This window comes from Thalassophryne amazonica, chromosome 4, assembly GCF_902500255.1.
Source record: "Thalassophryne amazonica chromosome 4, fThaAma1.1, whole genome shotgun sequence".
NCBI lineage: Eukaryota > Metazoa > Chordata > Actinopteri > Batrachoidiformes > Batrachoididae > Thalassophryne > Thalassophryne amazonica.
The window spans coordinates 5728081-5753461 of record NC_047106.1 but is presented as its reverse complement, the minus strand read 5'-3'; the positions used below and the strand labels follow the sequence as shown (position 1 = coordinate 5753461).

General features: G+C 40.7%; 1 protein-coding gene across 1 annotated transcript in view; it reads left to right on the top strand.

The window, feature by feature from the left end:
* Nucleotides 1-25381, top strand: part of LOC117509313 (seizure protein 6-like) — a 458377-nt gene that overhangs the window by 47819 nt on the left and 385177 nt on the right. Inside the window, exon 2 of the mRNA XM_034168976.1 lies at nt 23752-23754. Within this exon, the coding sequence (XP_034024867.1) occupies nt 23752-23754 (3 nt within the window). The remainder of the gene's footprint in view (nt 1-23751; nt 23755-25381) is intronic.

Genomic DNA, 25381 nt, shown 5'->3' with positions numbered 1-25381 from the left:
GAGACCTCTGCGGCCGGTTTCTCCAAGCACATCTTCCCACCTTTCACAGGTGCCTTGATGGGGGTGAATCTCCAAGGAAAGGCAATTTAGAACAGTATTAACTGCAGTGTGACCTCTGACCTCTCGCTACAACTTTAAGCTTCTTACAGGACAGCTGCGCTTGCTGCTGCAGGATGGCTGCGGTAAGGAAAAGCAAAATGCTGAAACACTGGCGAAGGCACTCACATCACTCTGGGGACTCCTTCACCTGCCGACCTCTCACAGAAACGGGATTATCACAGGCTGTGCTGCCAAAGCCAGAATCCAGCGTTGACCTTGCAGAAAAACTGGACACAGCGAGAACAACCCATCACTATTCTACTGCAGTTGAACCCCCTATTGGGTGGGGGGGTCACCGTTTTCCTTTAGAGAGGTCAAAGACGAAAATCTGATTCCTGACATGTTTCATAAAAAATGGAGTTATTTACTTACTAGTGCAGCGGATAAGAGAATATTTAGAGCAGAATCCTGCAAATGGTGATAAAAGCATCAAATTCGGCAGAAATAGTCCTCAGACATTCCTCTTTTGAAAAAACCGATTGGCCCCTTGAATTTTCAGTTGGTGGTCAGGTAGGGGTCAATTGAAGAATTACACAGAGGTCAAAATTAAAAGATGCTCCAATCATCTTTTGGCTGAATTCTATGGCGTTACAGGATAAAAACAGCAAGAATTGTAACAAAGGTCAGTTTAATTTTGTACAGGGGTCAAAAGTTAAAGTTGCTCCAATTTTGGTAAAAAGTGATGCAAATCACTAGTTGAGTTAACACGGTTTTGAAAATGAATAGTTTGGACCATGTATCATCCTTACTTATCACGTTACGGGGTAACATATGTCACATGTCATAGAATCCAATAGATGTTGACCTTGTTTGACCTTTACTTTGGAGACCAAACATCCAACACTGTCAAAACTATTCCATTTATTAATCCTATTAGCTCAACCAATAATTTGCATCACTTTTTACCAAAATTGGAGCAACTTTAACTTTTGACCCCTGTACAAAATGACACTGACCTCCATAGAATTCAGTCACAGATAGTCCAAAGTATACCATTTTGGAATCTTTATGATCAGGTAAATAATGTGGTATAGGTTTCAATATGATTGGAGCATCTTTTAATTTTGACCTCTGTGTAATTCTTCAATTGACCCCTACCTGACCACCGATTGAAAAGTCAAGTGTCCAATTGTTTTTTCAAAAGAAGAGTGTCTAAGGAGTATTTCTGCCAAATTTGATGCTTTTATCACCATTTGCATGATTGTTTTACTTACCTGCTGCACTATACAGCGCTCTTCCATCAAATGAAGCTGAGTGAAAGTTAGCGCCACTGAGTGGAGTCTGAGTGCGCTGCAGGCCGCGCATGGTGACACGAGCTCATGCCATCTCTGACACCGTGATTCAGATACTCCAGAAACTAAATATTTAATGATATATCCCTTATTCGCCATGGAGCGGATTTTATGTTGGAACGCAGGATTCCAAATATCTACCTTACAAAAATACCACAACATCACCAAAATCAATGAAAATGATGGAAAAACCTAAAAACAATGAAAACAAGCTGACCAGCTCGGAGAGGGAGTGCACATGGACCCGATATAAAGAGGGGTGGAAAAGCACTAAACCATTATTAGATCCTGATCTTAAAAGGAACTCAGTGATGAAGCATTAAATGCTTATCAGCTCAATGTTTCATTGTTGCCACGGTGTTTGACAACATCAGTACAAAAGTGTAGCATGTGATTGGCTATGCTAATAAAATCATTGATCAAACAGATAGTTACCAGCATTCATCAGGGGTCTGCTCTTACCACAGTGGGAAACAAAAAGTCAATTATTATTTTTTATCTTTATTATTAATAAGGGAAGAAAAATCAAGCTGCGCTTTGGTTCTACATTTTATTTCCAAGTTTGCATTACAGAATACACTTTAGAGGAAATCTTCCAGACTATTATTTTCTTTTGTCTTTGTCACAAAGCAACCAGAGCAAATGAAACTGCAATAATAATAATAATAGCATTAATATTAATATTATTACTATTAATAATAGTATTAAATAAAAAGTATTAATTACTTGTATTAATTAAAAAATTAAAAAAAATAGTATTAATATTAGTATCACTATTAATAATAAGAATAACAATAATATTTTTATCATTATTATTATTATCATATTTAAATGATTATCCAGGAAAATGTGCCTACTGGCCAGTCCCGGCACCAGAAAAAAAAATATTAAGGGGGCGATGTGTTTGTCACAGGGGGCAGGGTTGCTTCCCTCGCCCCCCCAAAAAAAGTGCGCACCGGAGGAGACGTGCCTCTGAGCGTGCGTAATGAATTGGGTGCGCTCCTGGAAAGCTCGTGTATTTACGCTGCACCGTTGTAAGAGACTGACTAAGAGTAAAGAGTGATGACAGTATTTTTTAAATTATTATTTGAACGTATAGACCCTCGGTCAAGTGATCTCCTGCATACCACACAGAGCTGGTGTTCTGTCGAGATGAAGTGCGCCAACTTTCGACACTCTGAGCTGTGATGTACCTTCGTGTTGTCCAATAGGAATGATGCTTCAGGCCAAAACACAGAAGACTCGTGGCAGAAACCACTGATCTGTACAAAACATTAACGTGTGACAGGACTGCTCATTTAGAGAGCTGTTTTCTGAAGAAAAATCATTGGAAATGTTTTTTTGTTGTTGTTTGTTACCTCAAAATTTCTGATTACTGTTAAAAAAAGTTTAGAACACTTGTAATTAAAATAGGTAAATAAATCAATAAATGGTTCTTTAGAAACCTTTCATCTGTAAATTAAAACCACCTGTTGCTTCAGATTAGATAATTTCTTGTTTAACATAAGGAACCTTGGACATTTATTGGTAGATTATTTATATCTTATTTCAACCAGAAAAACAAACACTAAATAAATACAAGTGTTTATTATAAATGCAAAAGGAAATAATTTAACAATGTGATTGTAAAGTAGGATTTCTGTGACATAAACCTCATGATGAATTTTTTTTATAGTCATTTCAACTTGTAATTTTGTCAAAATATGTAATTGCCTTTAATGTTGTTATCAGGACAGTCATTTCTAAAATATGAATTTGAGCACAATAAGTGGAGAGCTTTTACTTGTGCAAATGTCTTTTGACTTTGATTCATGGACATTTTTAATGATCAGTTCATGTATTGTTAAAATATAAAATGAAACAGCTTTTTTTGAAAAATAATAAAATAGTTGCTGTTTAAAGACCCTTTTATTTAGAAGCAGGTGATGTTCTGCTGGATTCTCAGGACCAGATGAAGGTCTCTTCTGCAGCTTTGAACTCTGGTGGTGTTGCTGAAAAGCAGAGATGTTTTCTTTCGACTGGACTTTGTGGTGTTCAGCTCATCAATGGAAGTTTGGTTGTCTGCACAGCAAATGTTCCTGATTGGGACAAATAAAAATATTTCTTTAAATATAAAGAAACACTAAACAGTTTATACATAAACAAAGGGGGGAAAATGGCAAAAAACGATGGAAAAAACACCCGAAAAAATAAGTTATTTAAAGTTGAGCTTTTGTGGTGTCTGAAAAAAGCTGTAGCTTTATTTGGTAAAAATAAAAAAGACTGAACCATTTACAAATTAAAGTGTTCACTCAGATCAACTGTGCTAAAAGGCTAAGCTAACTTTAGCCGATCATTAAACCTTCACAGTTCAGTAAACGTCACGTTTTGTTATGTGTCGACGCGGGTTGAGGAGCGGACCTGCGTCTGACGGAACCCAGCGCTAAAACAACCAGAAAGCGGTTCCAATAACAAAACAATTTATTTTCCCCCTTTGGTGCATAACAAAGTGTACAAACAAAAACTGCGTCGGTCTGGCGGAGTGAAGGACGGCACACTCTCCAGCGCCTAAAAGGATCGAAGCCCGGCGCTTCTGGACCCACGTTCACCACCAAACACCCCCCAGGCGGACACGACATACCAACTCTGCGAAGGATAGAAAAGGTGAGGTAAGTCAGCAGCTACAACTAATATCCTTCAAAAGGCACACATTATCAGCAACACATTCAGGTCCGAATTCAAGCTTTATGTAAATGAGCAGCTTCTCACAACAGGTGGAGGATCATCAGTCCGCACGCCACGGCAGTGAGAAGCGAGCTGCACAACTCTCATCAAAGTTCAAATATACTGCATAACAAAATACCAAGTTACTGTTAACAATTATTCAGATAATCACCTCTGATGTGTGCTGACAGCATGTGTCCCTCACCCTTCCTCCTTCACAGGCACGATGTGTCAAACCCAGGCGCGGTCCTCAGCGTCTCACAAACGAACATCACAAGGTCGAGTTCCTGGCAATTCTGCTTGAATCACACATGACTTAAATGCAGAACGCCATCTCATTATCTGCTTCAGCTGAAAGTCTTTAAGGTTGCACGTGAGTACCATCCACAGGTGCTGCACATCATGTTGATGAGGGTGAAGGACTCTTCTGCCAGCACCTTCTCCACAGACAATAAATCAGTTTGCATACCACCTGGAGAGCAAAGAAAAGAAAAGAACACCAAAATGTCCAGCCACACCCCCCCAACACACAACACGTTTTATTTTTACATTATTCTCACCTCAGTAAAGCTGCAGAACTAAACTCCGTTGGGCAAACTGGGACTTCACATATATCCAAAAAGTGGGAGATTTCGGACTGAGTGGGTTTGCTCCATCACCCCGGCGGCCTGGATCGCTCTGCCCAGTGTTGATGCCTGAAGGCCGGCTTCTCCGTGCGGGTCGGACCGCTGTCGCGGTTCGATCGATATCCCACCAAGTCGACAGTCCTCCCTCGGTTGGTGTCACTCTAAAAAGTAGCTGAAAAAAGCTTCTCCCAGCAGGGTGATGGGAGAATCGTTCTACTGCTGTTTTTTAAAGCTTTTTTTGTGGTTCAGGCGACCGAAGTTCAAGACGGTGATCACTGATCTTTTCTCAGATTGTGGAAACAGCCAGAGTGTGTCGTAGTAATCTCTGCCCCCTTGCCGCTTCCGAAGCGACGCGTCTGACGTCACGACGCATTGGAAATGCACCGCCCTCTGCCACACTGACAAGCGCAACCCTCAGCCTATCAAATCCCTTGAACACAGACACACGCCATATCCGTTTGTTTTAAAATTAATTACTTTAGTTAATTGATTTGGTTTATTTGTTAAATATGTGATATTATTGAATAACTAATATTTTGCTATATTTTCCAGTATTTGTTTTTCTTTCTTTTTATTTTTTTGATAACTCTAACATCCGAGGGGGCGAGGTTGATGACGTGAGGGGGCCTCGCCCCCAAGCGCCCCCTCATGGTGCCGGCTATGCTACTGGCATGATGATGATGATGATGATGATATTTGGATTATATTTTTTTTTTCAGTGGGTATCTGTAAAAATTACAGTGACCTCTGTGAACCTAAATAAATAAAGCACACCTGCTCCTAATTTTCCATCATCGATCCAGGACCCATGAACCCTGCAGCAAGTGGCAGATGGTTTTGTGTGATTTTACATGAGTTTTGATTGATCTTGTGCATCAAAGTTCATCAGATTTTAATCAGTTTATCTTCTTTACTTGCCCTTTATGTTGCAGATGTAGTAAATGAGAACATTGTTTTGAAGTCTATCTGTCCGCCCATCTTATACTCGAGGACACGCTCCTGAGTACATTTTTACTGTAACCCTGAAATTAAGCTGGTTCATGTCCTGCTCGCGGCCCTGAAAGCTTTGAACCAAAATGTGTAAATGAAGGAAAAAATGGGTTCTTCCAAACTGGAAAGAGAATAATGTTAAATGTGTTTATTTAATCTTGCCTTTGTGCGGTTGTCGTACGTGTAGCAAATGTTCCTTTTTGTGTGGCTGAGCACAGCCAGACAAAAGATGAGAATAACACCTCTCAACTCGGAGCAAAACGCTTCCTGAAGAGTGCCGAGCAGAACAATAACTGTTTTTATCCACAGCCTTTATGAAGCAGCAATTAGCCCGTTTCACATGGCTCATTGACCTCACGCTGAACCCACTGAGGTCTGTCTCCACAAACTCCCATTAGTTTCCCATTAAAATGCCATTAGAGTCGAACCACTGATCTGTCTCACCTGGGTCGCTATCGCTTATCATTTGCAGTAAGAAGATTTGAAAAGTGCTAAAATTCCACAAGACTCTTGATGTCTTTGTACCACAGGGACCAAATGTACATAAGTTCTGAGTGCCATGTTGGTTATCGTGACCTGCCCATCTTTGCAGATTATGGGCAGACAAGATAACAACACAGACTTGGACATGCCTCAGTGTTGCCACAGGTTCTGATGATAGGACCCAGTAGGACTTAGTAAGGTGTTTGGCATTGATGCTACAGGTGGCAAGACTTCTCCTGGAGCATCTCAGTCCAGAATGTCCCATCAATAAGCGTTTTCTCTCAGGCTGAGGTCTGGCAACTGTGAAGGATAGCGTGTGTTTCACGTCATGTTCAGAGTCATCAAACCACTGAGTGACCCCTGATGCCAGGTGGAATTTATTATGTTCTATATTCACTATGTGCACCGGAAAGCTCTTCAACCTGAAGAAGAAAATCACCATCACTTCACTCCTGGACTTCCATTGTGTTGATGACAGCAGTATGTCATCCTTGACAGAAGAAGGTCTTCAGCAAATCCTTGAAGCCTTTGATGAAGCCCACACCAAGTTTGGTCTTCACACCAACATGAAAGAGACACAGATCCTGTATCAGCCTCCATCCAACATGGTCAGTCCAAAGCTTCCTGCTGTGAAACTTAGAACGTGACTCACTTTCCATAGCAGACGTGTTATCAAACACAGACATGGATGATGATATCCAATACCTAAATACATACATTTAGACACTTTTAGGCCATTTTGGCTGACTCAAATGTGCAGGAACTGCCTTCAGCCGGCTACACTCCCGTCTTCAACACGAGACAGAACTCTGCCTCTACAAAGCCGTCGTCATGCCATCATGCTGTACGTATATATATATATATATATATATATATATATAAATTGTATTTATACAGCACCAAATCACAAATGGTTGAGGCAATTCACACGGGTAAAGTCTAACCTTACCAACCCCACTGACCAAGCACACAGGTGACAGTGGTAATACAAAACTCCATCTTATGATAATGAGGAAGAAACCCCAAGCAGACCAGAGTCAAAGGGGTGACCCACTGCTTAGACCATTCTAATAGTTAGGTTTTTTTTTCAAATAAATTTTACAAGAATTTCCTTACAAACACAAACAAAAACAGAAACGAGGGTCTTCTTTCACTAAAACATCAAATCTAGGCTTACATATCAGATGCACCTTCTGGCAAATTGTAGCTGAACTTTCAGGTCTTCTTTTTAAGAAAATTCTCCTCTGCTCCACCTTATCATGAAGCTGTATAACTGGGGATATACGATCCAAAACCTGCACTGTGCACAATTTCTCCAATCACAGCCACAGAAGCCTATAACTTATTCTGGGTTGTCTGGGTGTCTTGGTGGCTTTCCTCACTCTTCTCCTTCTTGCACAGTCACTCAGTTTTTGAGAACTGCCTACTCCACACAGATTTATCACAGAGTGTCATACTGTTTGTATTTCTTCATAACTGATGTAAATAAAGTCCAAGACATATTCAGTGACTTGGAAATGTTCATGTAAAGATAATTTTAGAAATTTTTATATAGAGAACTCTGGTTAGGGCCCAAGTAGGCAACGTCCTACGAGGACCCTATTGTAATTGCGCTGTTTATTATTATTATTATTATTATTATTATTATTCTCACTCTTGAAATCGAAATTTCGGCCTCTTCCCATGCTCAAAAACTAACCAAACTTTCCAAAGTCGTCCAGCCGGATCCGAAATTCGATATTTTGGGGGTGTCACACATAGTTGCAGAAAAATCACAAAATAGCGCCCCGTACAAATTTTCAAAAACTCCTCCGCATTGGGCTTTTTTCGTCGTAGCCTCACGAAATTCAGTACACATATTTACCATGCCAGGACGCAGGAAAAAGTCTCTTACTGTCATGGTGAAATATCGACAGGAAGTCGGCCATTTTGATTTTAAATTTCGATTTTGAGCAAATTTTTGCCATTTTTGGCCATTTCCACTACTTACATTTGAACGAACTCGTCCTAGGGATTTTATCCAATCGTCTTCAAATTTGGTCAAAATCATCACAACACAATGGTGATCAAAAGTTATCAAAGGATTCTAACTAAGTCAAAAGGCGTGGCTGCTAGGGGTCGTCAAACTTTGGCGAGCTTTTCGGAGCACGCCATTTCACTTCAAACGGCTGTCACGCCCACATACATCATCGTAGATCCTTCAAACTTGCTGGACATGATGAGGGCTCCACCCTGAACGTCTACATAGCTTAAGTTTCCACCTGCGCCATAGCGCCCCCCGGTGGTGGCGGGAAATGTCCTATTCTTACTTTAAGAGGTCCTGATGTCACATACTTAACGCAATCAACTTCATTCCACTTCTAAAACATGCAGAACAAATTGGTGAACATAGGCGATGAATGCCGTGAAGTTACGAGTAACGGCCTCCGTGTGGCGGCGTGCCGTATATTGCCCATTCGCCATGAAATTACGTTCTTCATTTTGACGGCTTTAATTTTGTCACATCATCATGAAAATTGATACACAGGTCGAGCACGACAACCTCTTACAATTCATAGGGGCGTCGCCCATGGGCGGGGCAAAATGCCTCAATAGCGCCCCCTTGAAACTTTCAAAAACCCCTCCACATAGGGGTTTTTTGGAGTAGGGAGATGAAAATTGTTACACGTGTGATTTTCATAGATGTACAAAAAAGTCTCTTGCCCCATGGGTCTACTCCAAACAGGAAGTCAGCCATTTTGAATTTTCTTCTCATTTTGGCGTGATTTCCACATGTTGTATTTGAATGAACTCCTCCTAGGGATTTTGTCCAATGCACTTCAAATTTCTTTGACAGCATCCAAAGATGATACTGAACAAAAGTTATCAAAAGCTTTTCTCTATGTTGAAGGGTGTGGCCGCTATGGTGCCGCCATTTTGACCCTTTGCCATAGAACATCAAGTCATGATAACTCCTTCATGCTTTGCCTGATTGACTTGAAACTTCACATGTATGATGACGGTTGGCCCCTGAACACACCCAGCCGCTCTGTTTGTACACTGAGTGCCCCCTAGTGGATGAACAATCAACATGTCATAACTCCTTGATGCATTGTGTGATTTGTTTAAAATTTTAACTGTGTGATGAGTGGTTACCCCTGCATGCACATGCCCACATGTGGTCACAAGGGCACCCACTGGCCTGGGTAGGCGGTCGCGCGGAACGAGGGCCCGTATATGACTGCTTGCAGTCCTAGTTTACTTTTTGTATTTGAAATGCCATAAACAAATTAAAATGTGTGACATGCTGAATACTTCTGCAAGCCACTGTACTTATGTACTTATGAAAATTCAGTAAGGTATGTATTCACAAGGTAGAACTCTACTAGTGTATACTAAGGTATATCTAAGTATCTAAAATAGAAGAGTAGAAAAGAGTAGAGTAGAGCCACTTAGGTGTCTGGTCTTGAGAACCAGGGGTGGTAGGTTGAAAAGCTTTTTTATCCCATGGGAACTCTCCCTACCCACCTAAGCGGCTCAAGAAAATGGACAGTATGTAAATAAGTGATATTTACACAATCAGGGTAATAAACAACATATACAAGAAATATAGTTACTACATAATATTATAGGAGTTAGGTTCTAAAAGCTAAATATTCATAAAGGAGAAGATTGTATTATACATATACCTAGTCTGTAGACTAGTAGTAAAATTAAATTATAGCTAGTAGGCTAAACTATGGTTATTTATGGTTGGATTATGGTTAAGATATGGTTATTTTATTATAGAAACAGAAGCTATGATGTAATATGTTTTAGGTAGACAAAATGCAGGGTGGGCCAATAAAATGTTACCACTTTTTGAGCATATGCAAGTTTTTAAAATGAGAACTTATTCAAACATTTTATTTATAGACTTGTAACAGAAGCATCGAATTAACATTTGATACCAAAGGTTTCCTACTTTGTCTCTTGTTTTTTGCACAGTTCAATAATTGATGACATGTTCAATCCACACTCCTCTTTGGATTACAGCTGCAACACGCACATTGAAGTTTGTAATGACATTGCCACACATCTCAAGAGGGATTCTCAGAATTCCTTTTTCAGCACTAGATGCTGCTATAAATCTACTACCTATCGGATTTTTGTGCATTTTTGGAAGCCAGTAGAAGCATGGTAATTGTTTCATATCTGTAATAATTTTAATGTTATATTTAGTCATAAATTCTTGGTGTTTTGTAACAGTATCTTCTGTGTGACTATTATAAGACATACATATTTGTGGGTTAGTCCCATCACTAGTGTAGAGTTCCTTTAAAACTACATCTAAGTAATATTTTTTGCAAACTATTAGGATATTGTTGCTGGCTTTATCTGCTGGTACTAAAAACATCTTTGAAAGTTATTTAGGTATTCTAGGTAAACCTTGTCTGACAGTACATGTTTTTTATATGGATTTTTTTTCATTTTTTTCCCCAAGTCTATCTATCTTAATTTGAACTGTTTTTAATACTCTACCTTCCCATTCATCCAATGTTCTAGTATCTACTTTTTGTTTTTTAGCCCAATGTTTTTTGTAATCCCTAATGTTTTGTTTTTTTTTTTTTGGGTTTTTTTTAGGTTTGTGTCCCAGTTAATATTATTTTGTTCTCTAAATGATGGTCCTTTACGAAGCAATTTTCTAAGTTTCCTGTTCTCAATTATTCTGAGATTACCAGTTATTATATGTCCTGTAGGCTCGTATTTGAAATTTGACGAGTGGCAATCACAGCTAAGGTTTGTAGTTCCTAATTGAAAGTCTAAATTTTTTATGCTTTGATTGAAATTAAAAACTTTACCAGCTTTAGATTTAGTATATGAATAGCTAATAACGGGGGGTTTATCATTGATGAACTTTGGTGTAGTTTTTTTGGATTGGTTTGCTATGTAGAATCTGTGATCGTTTGATCATTTCAATGTCTTTGTTGTGAAAATAAATTTTCAAGAAAGATTTATTAGTATCTTTGGTTATTGTAGTTTTTTCTGTTTTATGTAAACCTAACCTAAAGCTAGCTAAATCTTTTATGACAAGAGGAATATAAATAGGTAAAAGTATTCTAAAAGTATTGTATTTGCTAAAGTTATTAGGATGCCCAGTTTTCATTGTAAAACTGAAAAAAATGAATGTGATAAGTTCATGTACTATCCCAGGTCTATTATGATTGTTAACTAGTTCTCTTAATCTAAGTTCTAAATCTGTTTTTGTAGTTGCATGTTGTCTATTGCGCTTACCTGATTGTTTTTTTGAACTTACGTTGATTTTTGTTAAAGTATGTCCATATTACAATATTTTCAATATCTTTTTTTAGAAACATTACCTAGTTTTTTTGACATTGTCATTAAGCCCTTACGGATAAATTGTGGCTAGTTCCTTGTACCAGTATTCTTCCCTTTGTAATGGTTTTGAGACTAAGCTCAGGCATTCACCCTCTTCCAAAAATACTTCCTCTATAGGTATAACCTCTGTCATCTACATTATGACCATATGCATAAAAGTGTTGGTATAAAAATAAATCACACATTTTATTAAGCCTCTGTCTATGGTTGTTCATTATACTCCTAAGGGTCTGGCTAGTTTTTCCTACGTATTGGATACCACATTTTTTGCAGCTAATCAAGTAAATTATACTTTTTGTAGTGCATGTCATTTCTGTTTCATGTGAGCTAACCTTGTACTGTCTACCTGTGGTGTTACTGCTAAAGGTATTTCCTTCTACTATGTATTTGCAAGTTTTACATCTACTACTACTGCATTTACTACCACATTTATGTATTCTTAGTTCTTTATATATATATATATATATATATATATATATACGAGGGCTGTCAATAAAGTAAGGGTCCTTTTTATTTTTTTCAAAAACTATATGGATTTCATTCATATGTTTTTACGTCAGACATGCTTGAACCCTCGTGCACATGCGTGAGTTTTTCCACGCCTGTCGGTGACGTCATTCGCCTGTGAGCACTCCTTGTGGGAGGAGTCGTCCAGCCCCTCGTCGGAATTCCTTTGTCTGAGAAGTTGCTGAGAGACTGGCGCGTTGTTTGATCAAAATTTTTTCTAAACCTGTGAGACACATCGAAGTGGACACGGTTCGAAAAATTAAGCGGGTTTTCAATGAAAATTTTAACGGCTGATGAGAGATTTTGAGGTGATTCTGTCGCTTTAAGGACTTCCCACGGTGCGAGACGTTGCGCAGCGCTCCCAGGTGCCGTCGTCAGCCTGTTTCAAGCTTAAAACCTCCACATTTCAGGCTCTATTGATCCAGGACGTCGTGAGAGAACAGAGAAGTTTCAGAAGAAGTCGGTTTCAGCATTTTATCCGGATATTCCACTGTTAAAGGAGATTTTTTTACTGAAAGACGTGTGGACGGGTCCGCGCGTCGGGATGCAGCCGACGCGGTGCGGCGGCACAGGAAAAACACCTCCGTGTTGATAACCATTTGTAAAATCCAGGCGGCTTTTGATGGCTTTCAGTGGAGTGAGTATATGAGAAATTGTTTAACAGGCAGGACATGTTCCAACTTGTCCTTAAGGCTTTCAACAGAGGTGTTTTTCCTGTGGCGGAGCGTCGCGGCGGCTGCGTCCCGACGCGCGGACCCGTCCGCACGTCTTTCATTAAAAAAATCTCCTTTAACAGTGGAATATCCGGATAAAATGCTGAAACCGACTTCTTCTGAAACTTCTCTGTTCTCTCACGACGTCCTGGATCAATAGAACCTGAAATGTGGAGGTTTTCAGCTTGAACAGGCTGACGACTGCGGCTGAGAGCGCTGCGTGACGTCTCGCACCGTGGGAAGTCCTTAAAGCGACAGAATCACCTCAAAATCTCTCATCAGCCGTTAAAATTTTCACTGAAAACCAGCTTAATTTTTCGAACCATGTCCACTTCGATGTGTCTCACAGGTTTAGAAAAACTTTTGATCAAACAACGCGCCAGTCTCTCAGCAACTTCTCAGACAAAGGAATTCCGACGAGGGGCTGGACGACTCCTCCCACAAGGAGTGCTCACAGGCGAATGACGTCACCGACAGGCGTGGAAAAACTCACGCATGCGCACGAGGGTTCAAGCATGTCTGACGTAAAAACATATGAATGAAATCCATATAGTTTTTGAAAAAAATAAAAAGGACCGTTACTTTATTGACAGCCCTCGTATATATATATATATATATATATATATATATATATATGTGTGTGTGTGTGTGTATGAGTGCCAGACTGCATGTTGTGGATGCTTTCTGTATCTTGACTCTCTAACCGGAACTCGCCACCACTGTTGTGGACAAAAATGGTGGATGTAAAAACATGCTGATGAGCGGCGAGATTTCTGTGTTTACAAACTCTTGACAAATGTGATTTATTTCAGTTTAAAATTCATATTTCCAGATGAACTCTGAAGCAGCACTTTAGCTGGAAGCACCTGCTCCTTGATCTCCTGCAGCTTTAGCTGACTAAAAAAACAGAGAAGACAAAACCAGGCAGGTCAAAGGTCAGATCATGTTCAGAGTCAAGATGAACAGCAAAACCAGAGCGAGCTGGATTTTTTTTTTCCCATTGAAATGTGAAAATAAATGTGTTTTTGCAGCACTTTTTCCCACCTTTAAAAACAGCTCATGTATTTTTCATGAATTAGAGCAAGAGGAAAATTATTTTAGACGTACGAGGAATCAAAAAGGGCAGAAGAAGAACACGGTTTGTGCTTCAGCTCATTGCAGATTCTGAAGCTGTCATAAAGCGCAGTGGCGGCGGGATGGAAGGCGAGCGGGCGTAATTGTTATTTAATGCAGAGAGCTTGTTTATGAAGGAGCGCCACGTGTTAATCAGCACTGTCTTGATTATGATTGGTGGGGCTGCCGCTAATGCCGCCACGATCACCATTAGCCATTTGCTTCATCGTTACCGAGAGGCTTCAAATTGCTTTTCCGTGGGATGTTTTGGTAAAAACATCATCAGCGCTGATGGAAGACGTGATTTACGGAGTCTCAGTGCACATGTTGTGCTGACATCTACAACATTAGCGCCACAAAAAGCACCACTTTATTGACACGTTGACTATATTTTCAAACCGGTCCAGACTTTTTTTTCTCTTTGGATTTGGAGACTAACAGCGGGAAGCAGGAGACATAAATTAAAGCGCCTCTTCCTGGAGATATCTGCTTTACTCATATTAATAGCGCAGAGACCTCGCTTTGCTCCAGGCACTTACTGTATCCTCTCGTTGGCTTGGCATTCGTTTAAGAGCTTCACGTATACTGAACCGCACTGTTGATCGGCGAAGTCAAACGTATTAGCGCTGATGGATCGGCGCTTTAGGTTGTCACCTGTCAGTGGAAACGAGTCGCGCATCAGACACACAGGCCGCTAACGGTCACCTCGGTTTGACTGTGGATGACCTCCACTGAAAGGACACAAATTCAGTGCAAACTTCTCCATCAGGTGGATCTTTAGTCCAAGTGCAGTCCCTCAATAATGTCCAAGACTCTCACTTTCAATCAGAGTGGGCGTTTTGCAGCGGTAAGAGACAACCGTCGCTCTGCTGCCAACTAGCTGGGGCCAAAATAGAGCAGAAGTCTATTTAATGCAAATGCTGAGTGATGCGACACAGCGACTCCGAGTGAATAATCAGCGTGACATCAGCTGGTTGTTCATTCATACGAAATAATCCAAGATGGCAAACACGCTCCAAATTAGCTCTATTTCTGGATAAATGTAAAATGTTTCCATATTTTGTAAAAGTTAGTGAGAAATAAACACTAAAACACTGTTTTTGCGACCAGGTAACACCTCTCAACTGATTTACATTTTGCAGAGTTTTTGGGGTGCACGCCCCGGGAATGTCCATCGAGCGGCAAAGCTAAATGTTTGTTGCCATCATTTGTAGCTAATGTGACTGTAGCAGTACGCTTAAACATCAACACAGGCTAAAACATTTGCTTAAGGATAGAAAAAAAAAAATCCCAAAGAGCTGTCTATAAACTCTCTTAGCTAGTCTCTTCAACTCAACCAATATTAGTGCTAGTTTTGTGTGTGTGTGTGTGTGTGTGCGTGCATGTGCATGTGCATGTGTGAGAGAGAGAGAGAGAGAGAGAGAGAGAGAGAGAGAGACAAATGTGAAATCTGATTGAAATAATCTAAAGAGGAAATGACATGCAAGTGAGAATTCAGCCAAAACTGGTGGTAGTCAGTTTTGCCTCTGAGTCTCCAACATTTCTAATACCCAAAACCACAAGACAATCATTGTTTCATTTGCCCTAATACACACATTTAGACAATTAAATCAGGTTTCTAACCTTTTCAGAAGCAACAACATGTAAAATAAGTCAAATGGCGGCCATTTAGGAAAAAGCCAAAAGGGGGATTTCCAAGGACTTACTCTATGATTCTACACATTGTTCTGGACCCATCATGAAAATTTCAGTGTGTTCTTCAAAATTTGGTCTACTTGTCCTTCACACAGTGAAACCTGCCCCTGAATGCTGATACCTTTGCAGGAGGATAAAGGTTCATGCCCTGGTTTCATAAAGCAGTCTAATCTTTCAGTCTGCTAAACTTATGTAATCGACTATGGTTAGTCATCCAACATCATCCGTCTAATCACCGTTTCACATCAGTGGCTAAACTTGTAGATTGGCTGTCTTATGTGAGTTGATGATTTTCACGGGTATAACGGCCTATTCTAAATTCTAGAATAGAATTTAAAATTCTTCTTCTTACTTATAAGGTTTTGAATAATCAGGTCCCATCTTATCTTAGGGACCTCATAGTACCATATCACCCCAATAGAGTGCTTCGCTCTCAGACTGCAGGCTTACTTGTAGTTCCTAGGGTTTGTAAGAGTAGAATGGGAGGCAGAGCCTTCAGCTTTCAGGCTCCTCTCCTGTGGAACCAGCTCCCAATTCAGATCAGGGAGACAGACACCCTCTCTACTTTTAAGATTAGGCTTAAAACTTTCCTTTTTGCTAAAGCTTATAGTTAGGGCAGGATCAGGTGACCCTGAACCATCCCTTAGTTATGCTGCTATAGACGTAGACTGCTGGGGGGTTCCCATGATGCACTGTTTCTTTCTCTTTTTGCTCTGTATGCACCACTCTGCATTTAATCATTAGTGATCGATCTCTGCTCCCCTCCACAGCATGTCTTTTTCCTGGTTCTCTCCCTCAGCCCCAACCAGTCCCAGCAGAAGACTGCCCCTCCCTGAGCCTGGTTCTGCTGGAGGTTTCTTCCTGTTAAAAGGGAGTTTTTCCTTCCCACTGTAGCCAAGTGCTTGCTCACAGGGGGTCGTTTTGACCGTTGGGGTTTTTCCGTAATTATTGTGTGGCCTTGCCTTACAATATAAGGCGCCTTGGGGCAACTGTTTGTTGTGATTTGGCGCTATATAAATGAAATTGATTTGATTTGTGCTGTTGCCAAGAGATGGCTCCAGTACGCAACAGTTTTGTTTAGTTTCATGTTGATTGTTGTCCTCAACTATTAACTGTTAACTGGCTTTATTCACACTTACGGACCTACACAAACTGCTGAGCTCTTAGCCTAGCAGTTCTACTCCTCAGTTTCTTCTTCTACACTTCTACAAGCCTTTTTGTGCACACAATGCTGCTCTGCGTAGCCACCCAGTGGCTAATGTGAGAACTGTCACAAACACATCATGATAGTCATCTGCAGCAACCATGTCCAAAAGTGGAGGAAGCTCTCCTTCTGAAGGAATACAAGTGATGTAAGGGTGCTCTTGAGTGTTCCATCAAGTGGTGGTACATGATAGCTGCCATTTTTGAGGTAAGACACTGATGTTTTGTCAACTAAAATAAGATTAGCCTCCTCTGTACCAGGCTAAAATCTTTAGTCGGGGAACGCAAAACTTTAGCTGACTAAGTGCTTTGTGCAACAACTAACATTAAAAAAAAGGTCGTTAGGTTTCTGGTGCTTTTTGTCTTATTGGTTGTGAGATCTGCATGCTAACCAGTGATGTGTGGGGAAGCCTGGATGTCTTTGGTAGTCGGTGTCTTCGATGGACTTTGCATCAAAGGAGTGGTTATGTTGGTAGACTAAAATGAGGAGCATCACCTGCTTTGTGAGGTAACATCACCAAAGACATTTTGGATATGTGGTGCTTTCCTCTGTACGTGATCCAAAACACAGGTGCTTCAGTGCTGAGGATCCCAGCAAAACAAGGACATGCCCACATCTCACCTGGCCACAGCACAGGTGGTTAATTAAGGAAGTTTGGGATGGAGGCTTATTTTAAGTAATTTTTGGTGGTTTTAGACGAATTGAACGTAAGAATAATAAACAAAGAATTATATTTATGTTGGAATATTTGTAAGCTCAAAGTTCTTTTTTGCATGTTTCTGTCAAAGTCTAAGTTAATAAATTAAATAACATTGAAAATGTTAAAAACATTAATATTTAATGGCTATAGCATTTAGTCTCTTCTTCAAAAATGGTACACAGTAGCTTTTAATCCAGTGAAGCAGGCAGGTTATCTGTCATCCTGACAATTTTGTATTTTTGTTGGGGGGTTTTTTTCCCAACAATTTGACTTTTTCTTTTTAAACAATACAACCCCTGGCAAAAATTATGGAATCACCGGCCTCAGAGGATGTTCATTCAGTTGTTTAATTTTGTAGAAAAAAAGCAGATCACAGACATGACACAAAACTAAAGTCATTTCAAATGGCAACTTTCTGGCTTTAAGAAACACTATAAGAAATCAAGAAAAAAAGATTGTGGCAGTCAGTAACGGTTACTTTTTAGACCAAGCAGAGGAAAAAAATATGGAATCACTCAATTCTGAGGAAAAAATTATGGAATCACCCTGTAAATTTTCATCGCCCAAATTAACACCTGCATCAAATCAGATCTGCTCATTGACATTGACCCTGTGCCATGACATTGACCCTATGTGTCTTTTTGCAAGGAATGTTTTTGCAGGTTTTGCTCTATGGCAAGATGCATTATCATCTTGAAAAATGATTTCATCATCCCCAAACATCCTTTCAATTGTCCAAAATATCAACGTAAACTTGTGCATTTATTGATGATGTAATGACAGCCATCTCCCCATTGCCTTTACCTTACATGCAGCCCCATATCATCAATGACTGTGGAAATTTACATGTTCTCTTCAGGCAGTCATCTTTATAAATCTCATTGGAAAGGCACCAAACAAAAGTTCCAGCATCATCACCTTGCCCAATGCAGATTCGAGATTCATCACTGAATATGACTTTCATCCAGTCATCCACAGTCCACGATTGCTTTTCCTTAGCCCATTGTAACCTTGTTTTTTTCTGTTTAGGTGTTAATGATGGCTTTCGTTTAGCTTTTCTGTATGTAAATCCCATTTCCTTTAGGCGGTTTCTTACAGTTCGGTCACAGACGTTGACTCCAGTTTCCTCCCATTCGTTCCTCATTTGTTTTGTTGTACATTTTTCGATTTTTGAGACATATTGCTTTAAGTTTTCTGTCTTGACACTTTGATGTCTTCCTTGGTCTACCAGTATGTTTGCCTTTAACAACCTTCCCATGTTGTTTGTATTTGGTCCAGAGTTTAGACACAGCTGACTGTGAACAACCAACATCTTTTGCAACATTGCGTGATGATTTACTCTCTTTTAAGAGTTTGATAATCCTCTCCTTTGTTTCAATTGACATCTCTCGTGTTGGAGCCATGATTCATGTCAGTCCACTTGGTGCAACAGCTCTCCAAGGTGTGTTCACTCCTTTTTAGATGCAGACTAACGAGCAGATCTGATATGATGCAGGTGTTAGTTTTGGGGATGAAAATTTACAGGGTGATTCCATAATTTTTTCCTCAGAATTGAGTGATTCCATATTTTTTTCCTCTGCTTGGTCTAAAAAAGTAACCGTTACTGACTGCCACAATCTTTTTTTCTTGATTTCTTATAGTGTTTCTTAAAGCCAGAAAGTTGCCATTTGAAATGACTTTAGTTTTGTGTCATGTCTGTGATCTGATTTTTTTCTACAAAATTAAACAACTGAATGAACATCCTCCGAGGCCGGTGATTCCATAATTTTTGCCAGGGGTTGTATAACACCTAATTGTGTGGTTTGAACAAGAGCTGAACCTGGACTGATTTATCAAACCTTCTCTTTTAAATGAAAAACTTTGTGGATCAGCTTTTCACCTCTTTCACAGACACTGTGACCCTCCTCCTCCTCCTCTCTCTCTCTCTCTCTGTCTCTGATCACTCACTCTGTGAGCTGTTTTTGAAACGCGGAGCTTTTTGGAAACACAAACTCTTTCAACTGAAAAATAAATGCAAATTTCTGAATATGTCATCAGCTACAGAAGGACCATTGGATTATTTAATGTAGAATTTTCATGGTGGCTTTTTTTTTCTTCAGTTCAGAGCAGAGACACTGTTTCCAGCTGCTCCCGTTCAAAGCTCTGTGGCCATAGAAGGCGCTGACTCTCCGATCTCTGCTGTTTGCGATTTGATATGAAGAAAATGAGAAATATGTTTCTTATTACTTTAATTGTTGGTTTAATATTGGAAAGCTATGACTCTATAAGCTTGAAATATTATCGAACTGGTACATTTTCAGAAACATTTCAGTTCATTTTGTGTTGAGTGGCACAGCCAATTTGAACGTGAGAGCCGGGTGGAAATTTGCAGTACCAAGCGGGGCCACCCGGCGCTGCCCACCGTGGCTAGAACCCTGGATTGATTAATTAATTAATTAATAAAAGCATGTTCTATGAATTGCCCTGAAAAGTGTCAGTATAGCTTTTTTTAAAAACTCTTCTGGCAGCTGGTTTCGTTCGGTATTCACTGATGTGGAATTTGTCTTGAATCAGCCAAATTTCTTGAATGATGTCATTATTTGATGTAAAGACAATCAGCAGTGGCTTCATGTATCATAAAGCATCACACTTTGCTTGTGACAGCGTCCAACTGGAGCTGATTCACGTTAAAGGAGCAGAAGTACAACAGGTTCCAGATCTTAAAATCCCCTCAGTCATGTTTGTGAAGTTGTGATGTTCCACTTCGTGACATCTGATTGGCTGGGCCCGACGTGTGGTGCTCTCAGCAGACTGTGATTGGTCAAAAAAACCACACGATCTTGTTTGTAGTACTCATCAGTAATTACTTTGACCACCAATAATGAAAACCATCATGCAGGTCATATTTAATCAGACAAGATGAGGCCTCGAGAAGACTGTAAACGGCTGGTCTGGGGGCCTGACTTGGCCTGTAGAGCATCTGTTTGAGGACGACAGCTGCTGTGAAAAACCTGCTGAGCCAGATTGTGATTTGTGGCTTTTTATTCATTTTGGTCTTATTTCCGTGTGTGTGTGTTTGTGTGTGTGTGCACGCTGCTTACACATGGGAGGACACCATTTCCCTCATTCCTGATGTCTCAGTTTTATTAACCCAAATCAGCAGCACCTTCCACCCAGACATCAGTCAGCGAGCTGCAAAGCTTCTTATTAGGAAGGTGGAATCCACACGTGTCCCTCCGATGACAAACGCATTCAATCTGCTCTCAAGGTCGCACCGTTTCAATCGGCCTGTTGCGAGGCCACCTGACAGCTGCAGTCTCTGCGGGGGCCGAGCTGAGCCACGCCAGGCCTGCAGTTGAAGGAGACGACAGTATCTGGTACAATGTCTGTTTATCCATCAATCCAGGGACGACGGCGTTGCAGTGTCTCTGATTAAATGCACTGTTTTTGGCCACATGTGGCACCAGATATGAGTTTCAGGTAAGGAACCGGACCACGGTTTGATCCTCCCCTCTACAGCTAGGTTTTACAGCACTTTAAAATGTATCATCTTGTGTGGAGTCATCGTTTTGCACATCCACACACACATGATGGGTTTGATGGACTTTCTGCATACACTCAAGTCCTGAAGCCTTCACATGTGGCTCCATTCCCTTTCAGAGCCCCGATCGTCCATCCAGAACAAAACAAGTGTCACTGCTCATGTCCAGACAGTTGTTATTTTTGGTCTCAGGGGCCACGTTGTTTGAGCAGCGAGTGCACACTGGGTGTGTTGGTCTTAAGGCACAGTGTTGGTGCGCTGCTATTGTCAGGCAGAACAAAGAGACCACGGACCAACAAATCCTGGTTTTTGCAGTTTATATGGCACAATATTCAGATATGCTTTACATAGATGGAACTACAGTGCATCCGGAAAGTATTCACAGTGCTGCACTTTTTTCCACATTTTGTTATGTTCCAGCCTTATTCCAAAATGGAGTAAATTAATTTTTTCCCCTCAAAATTTTACTCACGGAACCCCATAATGACAACATCAAATGTCATTATGTTTTTTTTTTGTTTTGCAAATTAATCAAAAATAATAATAATAAAAAACTAAGAAGTCATGTGTATTCACACCCTTTCCTCAATACTTTGTTGATGCACCTTCGGCAGCAATTACAGCCTCAGTTCTTCTTGAATATGATGGTGCACCTATATTTGGACAGTTTGGTCCATTCCTCTTTGCAGCACCTCTCAAGCTTCATCAGGTTAGATGGGGAGCGTTGGTGCACAGACATTTTCAGATCTCTCCAGAGATGTTCAGTTGGATTCAGGTCTGGGCTCTGGCTGGGCCACTCTAGGACATTCACAGAGTTGTCTTGAAGCCACTCCTTTGATATCTTGGCTGTGTGCTTAGGGTCATTGTCCTGCTGAAAGATGAACCGTCACCCAAGTCTGAGGTCAAGAGCGCTCTGGAGCAGGTTTTTATCCAGGATGTCTCTGTACATCTTTCCCTCAATCCTGACTAGTCTCCCAGTTCCTGCTGCTGAAAAACATCCACACAGCCACCACCATGCTTCACTGTAGGGATGGTGTCTGGTTTCCTCCAAACATGATGCCAAAGAGTTCAATCTTTGTCTCTTCAGACCAGAGAATTCTGTTTCTCCTGGTTTCAGAGTCCTTCAGGTGCCTTTTGTCAAACTCCAGGTGGACTGCCATGTGCCTTTTACTAAGGAGTGGCTTCCATCTGGCCACTCTACCATACAGGCCTGATTGGTGGGTCGCTGCAGAGATGGTTGTCCTTCTGGAAGGTTCTCCTCTCTCCACAAATGAATGCTGGAGCTCTGACAGAGTGACCATCGGGTCCTTGGTCACCTCCCTGACTAAGGTGCTTCTCCCCCGATCACTCAGTTTTCATGATGGAGGCCACAATGTGGAAAAAGTGAAGTGTTGTGTATGCTTCCCAAATCCACTGTACATTACTGGGTGGTACAGTGAGTCTAGTGGTTAGCACAGTTGTGTCACAAAAAACATCTTTGGTTTAAACCTGAACTATTTATTCTCATTGTCTGTGAGTGGGTACCGTCCACCCACTTTGGTTTTCTCTGACAGTCCAAAGTTAGTCCAATCAGATTTTTTTTACAGAGAACATTTAAACCAGCAGCTGTGTGACTGCAGTACTGTACTACTACTAACAAGTAATTAAAAGTATCTGTTGAGGGCCTTGATATGAAGGGGTAAGCTATTCCTGAATTTTGGGGCAGCTATGGTAAACGTATGGTCACCCATGGTTTTAACCAAAGATTCCAGTTGAATCACAAAGCTAAAACCCAAGAAAACTGATCTCTTCCAGAGATTTTGACAAGTATTTGGTGTGAATGTTTGATTTCTTTATTGCCACATTTCACTCACTCATTCATCTTCAACTATTTACTCCAGTTAAGAGTCATGGGGAGCTGTAGCCTATCCCAGCAGTCATAGGGTGTGAGGTGGGTTCACCCTGGACAGGACACGAGTCTGCAGTGATGAAAGGTTTCCAGAAATTCCCAGAATTCCAGTTTTTGGGGGAAAATGTGATAATTTCCAGCAAAATCAAGCATTGATTAAAGCAAAATGTTGTCAGAGTTGTTCCTGTCGACCATTTTGATGTTTACTGGACTTGGCAGCCAACCACAAGGCTTGGGACAAAGCAGTACACTATGCAGGCCTCCCATTGGTTGTTTGTATCATGTGACTAGTGGCGAATATTTATGGGTTATTTTTGTTATCCTGATGTTTGTCGGATTTAGCCTGTGGTCTGATTTCATGATGTTTGTGTTTGTAAAATCTTTTGGAAACATCTCTGAGATGCCAGTGTGGACATTAAGTCTCACGTTTTAACATCCGAATCCCAGGCTAAGGTTCCAGATCAGGTGGATAAACGACCCGTCTTGAGTTAAGTTACAACAGTGCGGTTTCACGCGGTGCTGAATCACCGTGATCCTCCTGCTAGTTTAGGCACAATCGCAGTAAATCTTTCCTTCCTCACAAATATTCTGTTTCAGAGGGCATTAAGGCATCATCAGAGACGTAGCCCCGTCTGCCTCACTGTGTGTCATGGCGCAGTCTCATTGAGGATGCCTTCAGGAGCGTCCGCCGGCGTTTCTTTGCTTTAAAGTTTTTGTAAATCTTTGCAGCGTCACAGTGTCAGCCGTGCTTTATACCCTCTTACATATTATTTGACACTTAAAACGACATCACGCTGCTCTAATCTTCCCTTCTGCTGTGACATAACGACAGCTAACTTAACCCCTGACCTCAGATCCAGACCGTGTTCATCAACAGCCACACCAGACCAGACAATAAAAGATAAAACCACCAACAGTCACACATCGAAAATACAGGCTTTTCACCCGCTGCCTGTTAGAACATCAAGCATTCAGCTTCATGTGGGTTTGATTTCAATAAATGGGTTTAAATGATTAATTTACCATATTGTAAGATATTAAAATAGCTATTACACATATAAATGCAGGAGGCTTAATGCGGTTCAGCCGGCTCCTGTGGCTGTGGGCACACTGTTAAATGTTTGATGCAGATGATTTCCGTCCAGGATGTAAGTGCTTTCTTAAATTGCCGAACAAGCAAAGTCTAACGAGGGCACTTTTTTCTTTGGTACGTCTGATGATACCACCACAGCGCTCCTCAGCCCCTTTTAAGATCAGAACCAGAACTGTAGCACAGCTGCCCACAGCTTTATGGAGGAGTGGAAAAGAAGATGGTGTATTTCTGCTACAATTCCAATACAGAAGACGTAATTTCTATTATATTTTATGCAGTATAAGTCTCATCTGTCCAAAATGCCACTTTTATGTGTAAGTAGCACCTTTTTTTCCTGCGTGTGGAACTCACTTTTTAACACGTGCTTCCCTGGGAGCCTGACAGGAACTCAGTGTGGTACATGTGCACACCACAGACTGCGAAGTTACTTCAAACAGAGATTTTTAAATTCCAAAAAAATAAGCAAGATGGACAAATAAGTGTGCATTAGACAGCATATTGGATGTGATGTAACGCAGTTACATCAACCAAATCATTAGCTGGACATGGATTTCTGAGCCAGAACAACATGGAGAAATGAACAGTAGCTTGTGCAGCAAGCACCCAACTTGTGGTGTGTAATGTAAGGACTCTTAAAATAATAATAATAAAAAAATTGAGCAAGATAGACAAACATGTGTTGGACAGCATATTGGATGTCATTTGACACAGTCTGGACAAAATAAATCATCAGATGGACATGGACTGCTGGCCCACAGCAAGATGGAGAAATCAATCAATCAATCAACTTTTTTCTTGTATAGCGCCAAATCACAACAAACAGTTGCCCCAAGGCGCTCCACATTGCAAGGCAAGGCCATACAATAATTATGAAACACAGTCTACGTCTAAAGCAACATAACCAAGGGATGGTCCAGGGTCACCCGATCCAGCCCTAACTATAAGCCTTAGCGAAAAGGAAAGTTTTAAGCCTAATCTTAAAAGTAGAGAGGGTATCTGTCTCCCTGATCTGAATTGGGAGCTGGTTCCACAGGAGAGGAGCCTGAAAGCTGAAGGCTCTGCCTCCCATTCTACTCTTACAAACCCTAGGAACTACAAGTAAGCCCGCAGTCTGAGAGCGAAGCGCTCTAATGGGGTAATATGGTACTACGAGGTCCCTAAGATAAGATGGGACCTGATTATTCAAAACCTTATAAGTAAGAAGAAGAATTTTAAATTCTAGCTAATTGGTGCGTATCCTCTGGCTTCATGGATAGATAAAGCTGGGTATCATCTGCGTAACAATGAAAATTTAAGCAATACCGTCTAATAATACTGCCCAAGGGAAGCATGTATAAAGTGAATAAAATTGGTCCTAGCACAGAACCTTGTGGAACTCCATAATTAACTTTAGTCTG